Consider the following 16,010-nt stretch of genomic DNA (forward strand, 5'->3'; position numbering starts at 1 on the left):
GAAGCTCCCTTGTTCACTTAATAGTGAGGTTGTAGAGTGAGAGAAAGAAAGAGTGGGAGGGCTGAAACCATAGAGGTAGGGAGTTTTGTAAGGCCTTGGGCAAGGATCTAGGGTTTATTCATCAGCCAAAGACTAACATGACCTGAGGGTACAGCACAATTCCAGACATGTGAAGGGAAGGAACTGGACCAAAAGGGTGGTACTGACAAGAAAGGGCAGGAAAGAATATAAGAGGTATTTGACAGGAAGTATAAAAAAGCTGGACAAGGAGAATCAAAAGTATCAAGATGTCTGAGGAATAAGGGAGTGGGAAATCAAACAAAAGTGACAATTCATGTTTTGCACAGAAGTTTCCACCTCTAGGAATTCATCGTAAGGAATTATTCACAGAAGATATTTGTACAAGAGTGTCTATTCTGGCATTGCTTGCAATGAGCATATAGGTGGGAACAGTCTAAATATCCACCAACAGAAGAACTATATATTATGGTATTCCCTTCAACTGCATCCTCAACAGCCATTGCAAAGTAGCTCTAAATGCACTGTCATAGAAAGGAGTCTGTGATACAGTGTTTGATGCAAAAGCAATTTATAGAAGGGTTTGTGTACTATTTTTGTAATGTTGCCCTATTTTTACTTTTAAAGTTATACTGTGCACATTCAATGCTATATTTCTTTGCAGTTAAAATAATTTAAAATAAATTTAAAATAAAATATAATGTTGATAAATGAGTGGAGAGATCATTGAAAAGAAAACAAATATATATAATAAATTATATACATGATTTGTTGTAAATTATATACAAATATGTAAATAGATAAAATTATATAAATTTCTTTCTTTTATAGATGTAAAATGTGGAGTAGAGGTGGAGAAGGGAAGATCATTTTTTAACATTTTGAGTTTAAAGTGGCTTTAGGGGAGAAATCCAAATAGAAGTATTTAGTAAGGTGAAGGAATGGAACTGAAGAGCTGATTAAAAAAAAAAATTACCCCATTGGGGGTGTTCTTCTAGAAAGCAGGTACAGGTGCAGCTGTGACATAACTGAACTTTCTGAATAGAGAAAATGAAGAAGAGGCAAAATATCAGTCCTTTGGGGAATGCTCATAGAATTCAAAATGACTGATAATGAGCAGGGAGAAAAACTGCAGGAGGATCAGAACTAGAACAGATAAGCGTATTGGATATCAGAGAGGAGCAACTTACATGAAGGAAGAGGTGGTCACAGCATAAAATGAGGTGGCAAAGGAAGGTGGGCAGATGGGAAGGAAGGTGGGCAGGGGAGTGCAGGGGAGGGGAGGAATGAAGGAAGTAGAGGAAGAGAAGGAACAGGTTTCTTATGGAGGACATTACTGATGACTTTCAAAGGAGCGATTTTAGCCATTTACAATGGGGAGAGCCTGGAAGAAAGTCTGAAGGACAGAGTGTCTGCTAAGGAGATAGAGGACATGGGTATAGACATGGTTCTCAACCCCAGCCTTACATCTTTCTACTCTGGTGAACTTCTAACAAGTACTTCTGCCCAGGCTCTACTCAGACCAACTAAGTCAGGATACATGGGATTGGGGCCTGGGCATCAGGCTTTTTAAAACTCTCCACTGTTAGAACAAATCAATGAATTCAGTAAAGCTGCAGGGTACAAAATCAATACACACAAATGTTATGTTTCTGTACACTAATAATGAACTATCTGAAAGAGAAACTAAGAAAACAACCCCATTTACAATTGAATCTCCCCCAAAATATTTAGGAATAAATTTAATCAAGGAAAGACCTGTATATTCATAACTGCAAGACATTAATGAAAGAAGTTGAAGAAGATATGAATAAATAGAAAGATATTTATATTTCATGGTCCTGGATTGGAAAATAAATATTAAAATGCCTATGCTACCCAAAACAATCTACAGATTCAAGGCAATCCCTATCAAAATTCCAATGGCATTTTTTAAAAGAAATGGAATAAATAATCCTAAAATTTGTATATAACCACAAAAAATCCCCAATAGCCAAAGCGATCTTGAGAAAGAAGAACAAAACTGGAAGCATCACACTCCCTGATTTCAAACTATTTTACCAAGCTATAACAGTGAAAACAGTATGGTATTGGCATAAAAAACAGACACTAGATCACTGGAACAGAATAAAGGGCCCAGAAATAAATCCATAGATACATGGTCAACTAGCAAGAAAGGAGCCAAAAATATATCTTGGGGAAAGGATAGTCTCTTCAACAAGAGGCAGAAGGAAACTGGACAGCCACATGCAAAAGAAAAGGTTCTACCACTGTCTTACAAAAATTAACTCAAAATGGATTCAAGTCTTCAACACAAAGCCTGAGACCATGAAACTCCTAGAAAAAAATATATAAGCAGTAAGCCCTTTGACACTGGTCTTGGCAAAGCTTTTGCACAGCAAGGGAAACCGTCAACAAGATGGAAAGGCAACTTACTGAGTGGGAGAAAATATTTTCAAGTCACATACCTGGTATGGAGTAATATCCAAAGTGTATAAGGAATGAATATAAATCAATAGAAAAACCAATCTGATTAAAAAAGTGTAAGAAAACCCAAATAGATGTATTTCCAAAGAAGGTATACAGATGACCAACAGGCACATGAGAAGATGCTCAACATCATTAATCACCAGGGAAATGCAAATCAAGACCACAATTAGATATCACCTCACACCTGTTAGAATGGCTATTATCAAAAAGACAAGAAATAATGAGTGTTGGCAAGGATGTGGAGAAAAGGGAACCCTCATACACTGTTGGTGGGAATGCAAATTGGTGCAGCCACTAGGACAAACAATACTGAGTTTCCTCAAAAAATTATAATTAGAATTATGATATAATCCAGTAATTCCACTTGTGGGTATTTATCTGAAGAAAATGAAAACACTAACTCAAAAAGATATATACGCCTATGTTTACTGCAGCATGATTTACAAGAGCTGAGATATGGAAGCAGCCTAAATGTTCATGAATGGATGAATGGATAAATTGTAATATATATGTATATCATACATACATATATACATGTATGTATTACTCAATTCAAACTATATTCCATACATATGTGTGTGTGTGTGTGTGTATTATTCAGCCATAAAAAAGAATGAAATCTTGCCATTTTCAACAACATGGATGGACTGACCTCAAGGGAGTTATGCTGTGAAATAAGTCAGACAAAGACAAATACTGTAAGCTCTCTCTTATATGTGGGATCTAAAACAAAACAAAACAAAAACAAGCTCATAGTCACAGAAAACAGATTGGGTGATTGCCAGAGGTAGGGGTAGAAGAAATGGGTGAAGTGGATCAAAAGGTAAAAAGAAAAAAAACATAGGTGAAGTAAAACTCTCAGGTGCTTCTGTGTTCAACTGGGGTTGTAGAGACAAAAGAAAAGGCTGTCAATAGAAAGGAAGAAATGGGATAAAGGCATAGGGGGAGTGGGGTTGGGGTGGCAACATGCTGAAAAATTACTGAAATTCACATGAGCAGTTTGAAGACCAAACAGAGGAACCACTGGACAGGGAAACATTGAAGGCAACAAGGCTGAGAAAAAGCTGACCATGGAGATTTCTGCCAGTGGACCTATAGGATGCAGATGTTAGGTTAGAAAAGTCTATTCCTGCAAATTCCTAGATCTGTAAAATTGTTTAAAATGGAAAAAACATAATAATTAGGGATGAATATTATTGCTATAATAATTATAGGGATAATGTGAATGTTCATTTTTGAAAAAATTAGATACTTTACAAATCTTAAATATTTTACTATTTGCAAGCTTTTAAGTGGTTATGATATAATATTTAATTAACACAGGGGGTAAGTTTAAAAGCCAAAATAATACCATTATTTTGGTTATACTCTAGTTGAATAAAAAGAAATATTCTTTCTTTAACATTTTTCTGGTTTGTTTTTAATTTGGTTTACTTTTCATAAACATTAAATACTGTTACCTTCATCTGTGAATGTGCTAAGCCCATGAGGGTTAAATGAAGACAAATCAAACGTGCTTCCAGTGATCCTCAATTCTAACACTGTTGGATTTTCTTCATTCAGGTCCATCAGAAGTATTTTTCCAGGCTTATCAGGTTCAAAGCTCTTTATTCCAGGATATTTTAATCCCTTGTAAATCATGAAGAAGGAAAAACAGGCACATTACAAATACTTCAAATGCTGATGGAGGTGGTGAATGGCACATGGGTTCACACTGTCTGTGTGGAGACACAGGACTGCATGGGAAGCCTCTTGGCTGGCTTATGTAATAGCTCAAGGGGGGCTCTGGCAGTCACATGCTTCACCATGCCCCCGCACACAACACACAGGCACAGACCCTTCCATCACCAGCAGCAAAGCCATTTGTGTCCATACCACAGTTTCCAACACATGAGAAAGCTCAAAAAGGGAAGGGCAGACTAAAAGGGCATTGACTAATGGGCTTTGATAACATAAGCAAAGAATGTGGAGAACATTGGTTATCAGGGATTTTTTAAAGCATTTTTGTGTGTGTGTGAAATAGGGCAAATATGCAGAAAAGTGCATAAAACACAAATGTTGTTTAAGGAATTATTAAAAAGTAGACACTTGTAACCAGCACTCAAAGAAAAAGAATTTGCCAGGAGCCCCACCCTGCCCCTTCCTGACCACAACCCCTTCTCTTACTCCTAAACGTAACTATACCTCTGATTTTTTAAAATTGAGATACACACAATAAATTGCACAAATCTTAGTTTATAGCTGGATGGATTTTTACAGGCATATCCATTCATGCAACCATCACCCAGATCAAGATATCAAACATTCTCATTAATTTTAACCCTTTAACCTATTTCACCCATTCTCTTCCCCTCCTCCCCTATGGCAACACCAGTTCATTCTCTGTGTTTATAAGTCTGTTTGTTTTGTTTATTTGTTTTGTTTTTTAGATTCTACATATATGTGAAGTCATATGGTATTTGTATTTCTCTGTCTGACTTATTTCACTTAACCTAACACCCTCTAGGTCCATTCATAGAGGCACAAATGGCAAAATTTCATTCTTTTTTATGGCTGAGTACTGTTTCATTGTATATATGTACCACATCTTCTTTCCATTCATCTATCAATGGACAGCTTCCATATTTTGGCTGTGGTAAATAATGCTGCAATATACATAAAAGTGTATATGCTTTTCAAATTAGTGATTTTGTTTTCTTTGGGTAAGTGGAAAGAAACTCACTATCACTAATCTTTAGGAAATGTAAATCAAAACTGCAAGGTGACTGATATCACCTTACATCAGTCAGAATGACTATCATCCAAAAGACAGTAACAAGTTTGGCAAGGATGTAGAAAAAGGTGCACTCTTATACCCTGCTGGTGGGAATGGAAACTGGTACAACTACTATAGAAAGCAATATGGAGGTTTCTCAAAATCCAAAAACAAATACCATATGACCCAGTAACTTAATTGGTTATGTTTTTTTAAACTGTTCTCTGGAAGGTTCTTTGGAGGCATCTCAGGGGCAGAGTTTCAGGGGAAGTCTAGTGAGCTCTGGGAACAACTTCTTTCTTAGCCTTCAATTGGAACCACACAGCTGTTATTTGTTTTAGATATTGGGGTCGAGATAAGATTTCGCCTATAAAATGTACTCTGTTGCTTGAAAAGAAAGATTTGCAAGTTATTGCTGTACAGGATGATTAGTCCTCCATCTTCATAAGAGAAAACTAAATAAATTACAATAGGTCACAAAGGGTTTTCAATGGCTGGATGACTTGTATACGCTATCCTACCAACTCTATTATCCCAGACTAGATTGTTGACTTCTTTTCTCTTGAGCTAGATCACTTCAGCGATTTGTGTGCAGGAGAGGTTCAACAAACATGGTGCCTTTTTTTCCTTAGAAGTTTGGAAATTGTAGAATGACCCATCAATAATTTTAAATTAAAGGACTTATTCTGAAAAGTGTAAAACAAAGTAAAAATCTAAATGACATGTGAGGGGATATATGTAAACATACACTCAGTTCAATAAATACTTGGGTACACCTCTTAAGTGCTTCAAGGGATAGACAGCTGAATGGGAAGCCATTCTTGAGCTCACTGGGCTCATAAGTTGCTACAGTGGAAGGTAAGGTAGTACAAGAGTTCAATGTACATGTGGAATACACATATGCAAAGAATGCATTCAGTCAATATTATAACACCAATATAAATGGACACACAGTTTGTTTTCTGAACCATATGACCTTTCATTTTATTTGAAGGTAGGTATCAGTATATAAGAGACTTAAGTGAAAGACTTAGCTGCTGGCCCTAGAAAATGGTCTAGAATACAGTAAATGAAAGAAAACACTTACAGAGCTAATAAAAGCCAGTCCATTAGGAAGTATCTCCAAGTCTTCAGAGCCAGCTTCTGTTAGAATTAAGAACAGAGAGCTCAGACTGTTTCAGTCTATGGCTGGAAGCTAGTGATCCTTTTCTTTATCACTCCTAACTTGATAATGGAGCTACATATTTAACTCTTCTCTCATAGGTGCAGAATACTTAATTCTCTCATTCATTTGTTCAAATTGACTAATATAGTTATACAAAAATTAAAAGGAATTAATACAAATAAGTGTAATTTAAATTGACACAATATATTTGCTGTAATTGATGGACTAGAACTTTTTCCCTCAGAGTCTGAAATCTCTTACATAAAGTTCATGGGGATTCACAAAATATACAAAATGTAAGATACTTTGAAAATAGCTTGCTGTGTTTTTTTTAATGCACTGAGTAAACTACCAATATATATTGATACTTTATAGTTCCAAGTCAAATAAACTGTTGAAAACCATTTTGGAAATACAAGCAACTTCCAAATGCTCCAGTTAGAATGGAGATACATTTCATATACAGAATAAGCATTTACTATTAGTTATAAACATCAATAAATATCAAGTTAGTTATACTCCCAGTACATGTAAATTTTTAAAATTTCAACCAATGTAGAGACAAACGACATTTTTGATTATGTATTGGTACTGTTAGTGTTGTTTGTTTTTCAAATATCCAGTGATATCTGATATCAATATCAAGTCTATTTTCTAGAAAAAAGTTTCACTATAAGCACTATAAGATATCTGACCAAGCTTATTGATGCTAACTGAATATGTCATCTGGTTTAGCCTTTCTAGCCTTAGCCAACTGAGGTAAATAATTCTAAAAAAAAAAAGAAAGAAAGAGGAAAGAATAACAGCATGGATTTCAAACAAGTTGTCATCAAATAACAAAGCTGGTTGGTTGAAGCCGGATAGGGACCTGAGTCCTCTGACACTCCCCACTGGTTGCCCACCGGCTGCTATTTGCCTGTGTCTTCTTCTTTGCTGACAGGGCCTGCCTCCCACAGTGGAGATTCAATAATTTCTTTCCCAGCTTCCCTTGCAGCTAGGGCTATGGCCTGTTGTCTGGCTCTGACTAATAAGATCTAAGGGGAAATCTGCTGAGAATTTCTGGGGAAAAACTTCCTCCCTGATTTTAAAAAGAGATGCATGAGAGGAAGCCTTGTGGTCACTGTAAAGATGTGTAAGGGCTTTTAAAAAATTTACCCTTTACTCACTACTTTTTCTCCTTCTTCACTCCCTCCTCTGACATCTCCTCAGGTTATATTACCTTAAAATCAAGTGTTGTTCTGACTATTGTTTTTGCTAAACTGGCCTAAACAAAAACAATTTAAAAACTGTCAATACATTGGCAATATGTTGGTGAAGTCAAAAGTCAAGAAACACACTATTTATAATTAACTACTGACTTAATAAGATGCACCTGGTTCATAGTTTTATATTTGAACAAAATTAAATACGTGTATAATCAAATCAATAGCGAGATAATATTGCAAGTTCAAATGAGACACTTCCTCCTCTCATACACTTACCTATTCCTTTAATTAAATTGCAGTTAGGAAGGTCTACTGGTTCTACTTCTCGGAAAGCATTCATTCGTGTTCTGGGGGAGAAAGAAAAGAATAAAGTAGCAAAGGTAAGCAGCCAACGAAGTTCTCTTTAACTGAACTTTGCCTGGGTTTCAACCTTAGGGTTAGTGGTCCTGGAACCTAAGCAACTTTAACAGGCAAGAACAGAGCAAGACACACAGGGCGTGTGGGTACAGTTAGTGATTATCTAGCAGAGGTGGACAGATACACAAAAGAGATACAAAGTGTCCTCTCCTAGGCTCTGTGCACTTTGGCAGTAACAGGAACTATTTTATCAGTTGTGTAAAAAGTCATATGTGGAAATTTGGGTTAAATAGTAACATGGTTCCAACTTATTCCATTGATGTTTCAGGGCTGCTAGCAGATGGACCTTCTGCTCATCTTCCCAGTCTGTCTCCAAAGCCTGAACTGGGCTTCTGCTATTGGGTGTGTTTCTTGAAAAACACAGGTGTGCTTAAAGGATTCATAACTTCAGAAAGTCATACCCAAGGCCAGCATATAAAAAGGCATTTTGCACACACACACACACACACACACACACACACACACACACAAAAGCAACTCACTAAATCTGAGTACATAAACATCATGGGGAACATTAAGTGAAGGACAAAGGGAAAAAGGACAGGTGTGAGAAGGAAATACCAGCAGGCTGCCCGAGCTGAGCAAAGCTCCCGGTGAGGCATTTGAAAGAAACGCACCACAGCGACAGGAGCACAGCCAAGAGATTTAAACAATAAACATTTTTTGAAAACTAATGATACAATATAATCTTAGTGAGTAGCAACAATTATCCAAGAATCCCTAGAAATCTTATTTGGCTAAAGATAGACAGAATGAGAAAACTCTTCACTTGCCTTACTGATAATTTCATTTCACAGAAGGAAGAGGATGGGCCAGGGATGAATGGACACTCTGGATAAAATTCCTAACAACATGGTATTAAATGACAGGAATTTGGAGGTGACTGGCCTCTCATCCTTTCATTCAGAAAAAAAACATTCCTGCTACCATGTCATTGGCTATCAATTCCACCTTTAAAGAGGGTCTGATCCAAGGAGTGGGGTCTTGTAAGCAGCTTTGTTAAATAAAGCACCACAGTTCATCCTGATGCAGTCAGAGTGGAGAACCACCCGCCTGGGTGCTAGAGAGCCAGAGATGAATGAATAGATGAGGAAGACCCGGCATGCCAGGAGAATGGTTTTCGGAATAATGGACATGAATTTAGCAGGCAGATTTCAAAGGAAAGGTGGGATCTGTTCCTATGATTTGAGAAACAAAAAGATATTTCAAAACTGGAAATTTGACATTTTGAAATCTGACAAATCTGAAATCACGAAAGTCTGCAATAAAGAAATAAAAAGGAAAGTGATGGAGCAGTGGTGTGCAAACTTTTCAGACTGCAACCCATATTAGAAAAAGCATTTTACATGGCAAGTATACACACACACATCTGAAACAAGGTTCACAAAAGAGCACTCACCCTAATATGTGCAATATAGTCTGAATTTTTCTATTCAATTCTATTTAATTTATTTTAAAATGATGGTCATAACAAAATTGATTTTGTGACCCATCATTTTGCAAAACACTGGTCTAGAGAAAGCTCAGTGAATATTCATAGAGTGCCCCAAGGAACTCAAAGGACAGGTACAAGATGTTAAGGGTGCAGATCATGACCAAGGATAATACAAAGAGTGACACAGAAGAGTCAATGATGTGCAATCACTGAGGGAGCCAAAACTTGTGAAAAATACCAAGGATAGCCTTGGCTTTTAGCTTTCCATCAAGTCAAAACCACACAGGATGAACAGCTCACAAGGCTCATTAAATGTGGTGGGTTCACAGAGGGCAGAGAAAAGCAAAACCAATTAACCCCTATTCTAATTCAGTCTTTTTTCTAGGAGCAGATGATCTCTAACTTGTAAAAGGAAGAATAATCACAGTTAAAAAGGTAGCCAAAGGTAGGTAAGGAGACATTAAATCAGCATTCAGTTGCTCTAAGTTCAAATATGTGACCAACACAATCATACCTCGATAGGATAATCATTGTTACCACAGTTCACGTACTGTATACAAACACCTCCCTGAAGTATTAGTTTCCCTAGTTTGCAGATGACTAGGATTAAGTGACTTTCCAAAGCCCCAAAGTAATGAAGTGGCTGAGCTGGGATCATAACTCAAGCATCAATGTAAAGTTTACATTCAGTCTTGGACCCAAGCAAATTTTACAGATACCACTGCTTAAAAGCTGGAGGAAGCACCAGAAGACAGTATTACCTGTATTACTATAATCCAGTCCATGTTTTTCTTATTCTCAATTATCATGAAATACCTTACAAAGTGCTTAAGTCCAAATGTTCCAAGTCTAAGGAATAAAATTCAATGTCTGACCTGTGTTCCTAAATCATTAGTCTCTGAACACTGGCCAGAAATTACACAGTCCTTGCTGTGAATTATTCTTTGTAAATGTGTGCTTTCATCTGCACTAAGAAATCCATTCTAGAACTTTCCTTGGGGCCATACTTACCCTCATCAGTCTGCTTTCTGCTTCTGCACGCTCTAATTCATTTAATATTCCTTATTGGGGCCTACTATGTACCAAATCACTCACACACATACGTCCTTACTCAGCTTGGAGTCACCTTGGAGGCAGGGATGAATATTTCGCCTGTTTTACAGAAGTACACTGAGGCATGGAGAAGGTAAGTAGTTTGCCTGTAGTCACTTATTTAAAAGGGAGTTGGGATTTGAAATTAGGTGTCATGATACTGAGGACCCTTTTCTCTTCATCACTTGCACACCTCTTTTCACCTGCTCAGGCTTTTCCCTCCACTTGAACACTCTTTACCTCCTGATCCATTGGGAAGACTGATCAGGAGTCATAGTCATGACATTTTGTAACTTCTCCTTTTCTTGTGATAGGATTAATAGCTCCTTTTACAAATGTGACAAATGAACTGTCACATTTACACTGATCAAGTCTCTCACTATGTTGCTTTACAATGATCAGTTTTTTAGTCTTGCTGCTCACAGTAAACTCTGAAATCTGTGAGTGAATGCTGCGTCCTGTTCACCCTGTGACTTGCAGCATGAACACAGCACTCAGAGAGCACAGGAACTTAATGGATGTCTGCTGAATGGTTTTGTGGAATTAGCAGGCTCATGCATGAGATGGAGAAGATGGTGTTGGCTGTATTGACGAGGGGAGGCTAGAGAGTTATAGGTCCTTAGCCCGGGGTCTCAATGAGGTATTATCATAATATTATTCAAGTATCACTCAAGTTAATAATGTATATAACTGTTGAATCACTATGTTGTATATTTGAAATGAAAATAATAATGTATATCAACTATACTTCAATAAAAAACTGTAAAAATAATAAAGACCATCTGTATATTAAAAAAAGTAAAAAGTATCACTCATTAGGTACATCACTCATGGGTGAATTTTTGGCAATAATAAAAACTAACATTTATAGCACCTTTTACGTGCCAGATTTTATATATATCCTGCTGTGATATGTATTATTATCCCATAATTATTAGGTGGAGAAAGGGCTCAGAATGGGAAAATGACTGGAAAGTTGCAGAAAGGAGACCCACCCACCATCTTCTAGAATCCACCACTGCCCTCTTCCCACTAGAGTGTGGTGTCTGGAATGGGCATGCAGTGCAGGTGGCAGAAATGCCAACCACTAGCTTGCAGTCTCCTTCTAATGAAGGGAAATGCAGTGGTCTCAGGCATTACAGTCGGCAGGAATAGGGCAGCTGCCGCAGAGGTGCAGGACTGCAACATTCTGCACTCCCAGGGGCACTGTTTATATCCAGATCCACGGCATCCTCTAGGTTTGTGCAGTGCGCCCCGTAGGCCGCAAGCCGCTGACTACAAAGATGGGCAGGAGAACTACTGACTGATTCAGCGGAGCTCTCAGTCCCTTCCTCTGTGCTATCAACTCGGAGGTGTCAGGAACCTCACCTCCACCCCCGCACCATCAACGCACACACCTCTGTATCCTTCCACGAGTTCTCTCCAGCCCAGACCTAGATAACTTCCTGTGAACCTATCCCACTCCCCCTACACCTCATCTCAGAATAAGAAATGGAAGTATCCATGCTGGGGATTTGGTTTGGCGCTAGTGTAGGCCTCAGGGAATAAGTTCTTTTCTCTCTCCCTTGGGCAGATTCAGATTCTCCTGGACTCAGGGGTCTCTCTTATCTCTAGAATGTGGATAAAGGTACTTTACTGATCCTTAGGATCTCTTGATCTGGATTTAGCATGGATGATGCTGGATTTGAATGTCTTTGAGAGAAGTGCATAGAGATTCCCCTGGGAAGCTTGTAAATATTGTGGATTCTGACTCACCAGCCTGGGGTGGGCTATGAGAGCCTGCAAGTGCAGGGAGCTCCCAGGTGATGCTGGAGCATCAGCCCAGAGCTGGTCTGAGTCAAACTTTAGGGCCTTTCAAACAGAAGGTATGACTTCCCTCCCTCCTCCTGCTGGCTGCTCCCCCAGGCTCTGCACCCATCCTGCAGCTCCCCATCTTCTCAGCCTGCATTGCTCCTATTTCTCCTCCTGGCTCTTCTAGTCCTCCTTTCCCTTCTAAGACCAGAAGTCCATTCGACTCCCTCTGCTCTTTCCCCTTCTCCTGATTGCAGCAGTTCAAGGACCTGAGGCTCCCTCCCCACTCACTGGATCCAGGTGCTGAAAGTGAAGCAGTGAGACCTTCTTTACAAACCAGACCCCGCTCTTTCCAATGTGGCATCCCCATGGCGAAGACCCCGCCCACACCCCGGGCAGGACAGGGAGCCTCAGGCAAGGCCGACAAAGGGACTCACGGAACCTGGCGCTCTGTTGAGCTATGACCATAGTGTGCTTTGGTCCCTTCAAGAAAATCAGAACCAGGATTAGGGCCCAGAAACCAAGGCCAAGGTTCCCCCTGCCATCCAGGGCCAGACCCCAAATTTTTCAGGTTGAAATGTCCATCGTGGTGTAATCTGATTATAGGCACTAGTAGTCAAACTGTATCTCAAAGACTTGCACAGGATGTTACTAGACGGTGCCAAAAAGGGAGTCGAGGATGTGGCCAATAAGTCTGTGAAATGATGCCTTAAACAAAGCAAAATCTTTTTTTTTTTTCTGACAGAATTTTCAAAGCTTTGCATATGCATAAGTGTATTGCCAGTCTCTAGGGAAAGGCTGTAAGAGACATTTCCCAAATTTACTTGTCCAAGGAACCTATTTTTTTGTGTGTGTGGAGCAAGTCTTGTGACTCATGTTTCAAGGAACAAACTTAGGGAAATATTAGTGTTGAATCAAATAAGTTAAGACCTCATGTTGAGAGAGAAATTTATTTAGGGTAGGGGTGGTAAAGCTATACTTTTTACACAAAAAAATATACAAAATGTCCACAGCCTGCATTCTTAGACTAAAGTAAGAGCGGTAAACCAGAAAGACAGACCCTCTCCTCCCTGGCAGATATGCAATTGTTTGGAAGATGTCTGGATGTGGGGCAACTGGGAGCATATGGGCAGAACAAAACCCAGGGGTGATGGAAATAGAGACTCAAAAGGAGAAAGCTTAGAAAGGCTGTTAGATATTCATATCTCATTTATTTTCACCCCAGGATAATATCACAACCCACACATACACTGGGGAAACAAGGAAGGAAGGGAGGGAGGGAGGGAGGGAGATGAGGGAGGAAGGAAGGCAGGAAGGAAGAAAGGAAATTATTCTCCTTTGCTAGCAAATTGTACCATAATTAATAAAATTCCACAAACAGTAATTTTACATTACTTAAAATCCCAAATCATTGCTTCTAACCTTTTCCTAGCAGTTTATGATTCCAAAAATAATGAACAATTTCAAGAAAAAAGCACGGTAGTTTATAAAAACCTATTCTGAAGCTAAGCTTCTAATCATCCATAGGATCATATGATTTTTTAAAAATCCAAAATGTTCAGCTTCATTTTCAGTAATGTTTATTTCAAAGTAAATACAAGATATTATTGACTGAGCCTTAGGGATTACATTGATCTCTAGACTTTGAACCCCTATAAAAGGTTTCCACGAAACTTCTGATATTTTTAAACACTTTTTTTCCACTTGTATAGTACCTAAAGGTTTATAAAATACTTCCAAGGAAACAGGGCACTGACATTATGGAATAGTTACTATATCCAAGGCACCGTGTTAATTGTTTCATATATGGTTGTATATTACCTTTTCAGGCTTACTGAAGCAGTGAATGTTAGAAATGTAAGATGATCTGCCCAAGATCCCACAATGGAAGGGTCAGAGGGAAACAGCCAGGACCCCACAAGCCAGTGACAGGGATCTTTCTCTGTCTGCGCCAGCACTGGAGCGGGTGGACCAGCCATCACAGCACGTATTCACTCCCACCTGCTACGTGCCACCTGCGCGTCTCTGTCTCTCAGTGTGGCCTCACAGGGTAAACCTCCAAGCTGGGGAGGAATGCGCCATGGCCTGGCAGCCAAAACGGGTGCTCATTCACTAACTGACACAGTATCCGGGCCCTCCAGTGTAGTTATCTATTTTGAAGGGAATCTATAGCTTAGGCACACGGATCTTCAGGAAAAATTAATTTGCGTTTGCCAACAACCTGGGCCATTCACACCATTTAGATTGTCTATCCCATCTCGCAGACGGTGAGCAAGAATATGCTTTCATATGTCATATGTTTCAAGCTGGACAAACATTTCCGAACCCGCTGCGGAAGGTGCATCTAGCACTTGCCTGGAGACTTTCTGGTAGAAGACTAGACAACACTTTCGGGGGGCTCCTGGGGCTGGCGGAGGTGGGGAGGACGGGGGCTGCAGACCTCACTGCACCCCACTTACTGGTAAGAAGACCGGTGATCCCTGAAGAGTAGTATTCCCAGATGCAGGAGGAGGAGCACCAGCAGCTTCGCCATGGCCTGCGACAAGCGGATGAATGGCAGGATACACAGACCGCCAGGAGACCCGGCCTGCCTGCAGACGGAGCCGAGCTCACTCGGGCCGCGGGGCTTGCCCCGCCCCGCCCCGCCCCTCCGGGGCCGCTGCTCGCCCGTCGGGCAGGGCTCACGCCCCGCGAGGCTGCGTGCTCCCCGGGACTTCAAGCTAGCGGGTCAAACAGGTGTCTAGAGCCGGCAAGACGGGAAGGGCAAGCAGACTGGAGGAAATGCAGGGCCGTGAGAAAGCGGAGCCAAGTTGTGAGCGCTCCATCTGTGCCAACAAAGTCCTAATCCGCGCGGCTCAGAAGGCTTCAGCAACTTGATCACCGTGACTCAGCCAGAAAAGACACGTTAGGAAGGGAGGGCTGTGAATGGAACCCTAAGATCTAACTTGATTCTCACCAGGTTACTGCCGTGCGTCACCTTCCGGCACCTGGATATCTAGCATGTCATTCTCTCAGCACCACTCCTCACCTTACCACTCTCAGGTACATCACTTTGGTGTCCCTTCGTTCAGGGCACTCGTTGGCATTTAGTGAGTACCTGGTATGTGCCAGAAATCAGTAAAATGTGTCACCCCTGTATCTATCAGCACTGCATATACAGTGCTGCAGATAATACACATATGCATTATGGATTTGCACATGTTCTGTGGAGAAAAATAAAGCAGAGAAGGGAAGCAGGAGGACTGAGGTGCCATTTAAGGAAAGGGAGCTAGAGAAGGCCTCACTGGCAGGGGGACTCCTGAGAAAAGCCGCGGAGATGCCTCTGGACGCCCCTCTCTCCCTTCTCTCCTGTTACCGTGAGTGGAGTGTTTCCTGCTTCACTGAAGGCCAGCCTCTCCCTTTCCTCTGGGCCCCTTTCCTTCATTCCTCCTCAAGAAATTTGGTCTCAGTTACACCTTCTCTCTCCCACAACAGCCATCTCTTCTTCTTTTCTGGCATATTGCCATCGCAAGCCAACATGCTTTAGTGTGATTTTTAGTTTTGGGGGGAAAATGCTTGTTAACCCCACATTTTAACTACACCCTCTTCCTCTGCTCCTTCTATAATGAATTAAAATCTCTTTAAAAGATTTGTCAACTGTTG

At 40.1% G+C, this 16,010-nt stretch overlaps 1 protein-coding gene across 3 annotated transcripts in view; it reads right to left on the reverse strand.

Moving 5' to 3' along the window:
- PON1 (paraoxonase 1) overlaps positions 1-15,157 on the reverse strand; it is a 34,322-nt gene extending 19,165 nt beyond the window's left edge. The window contains exons 1-4 of one of the 3 annotated variants that reach the window (XR_005026659.2): positions 14,828-15,156; positions 7,910-7,980; positions 6,351-6,406; positions 3,969-4,137 (exon numbers count right to left, since the gene is read on the reverse strand). Coding sequence is in view for 2 of the 3 variants with exons in the window: in XM_036894548.2 (XP_036750443.2) it covers positions 3,969-4,137; positions 6,351-6,406; positions 7,910-7,980; positions 14,828-14,901 (370 nt within the window). In the remaining variant the exon portion in view is untranslated. Of the gene's footprint in view, positions 1-3,968; positions 4,138-6,350; positions 6,407-7,909; positions 7,981-14,827 lie in introns of all 3 variants that reach the window. The other 2 variants (XM_036894548.2, XM_057504535.1) reach the window with 2 other exon arrangements.
- Positions 15,158-16,010: the final 853 nt, after the last annotated feature.

This window comes from Manis pentadactyla, chromosome 7 (assembly GCF_030020395.1).
Source record: "Manis pentadactyla isolate mManPen7 chromosome 7, mManPen7.hap1, whole genome shotgun sequence".
Taxonomy (NCBI): Eukaryota; Metazoa; Chordata; class Mammalia; order Pholidota; family Manidae; genus Manis; species Manis pentadactyla.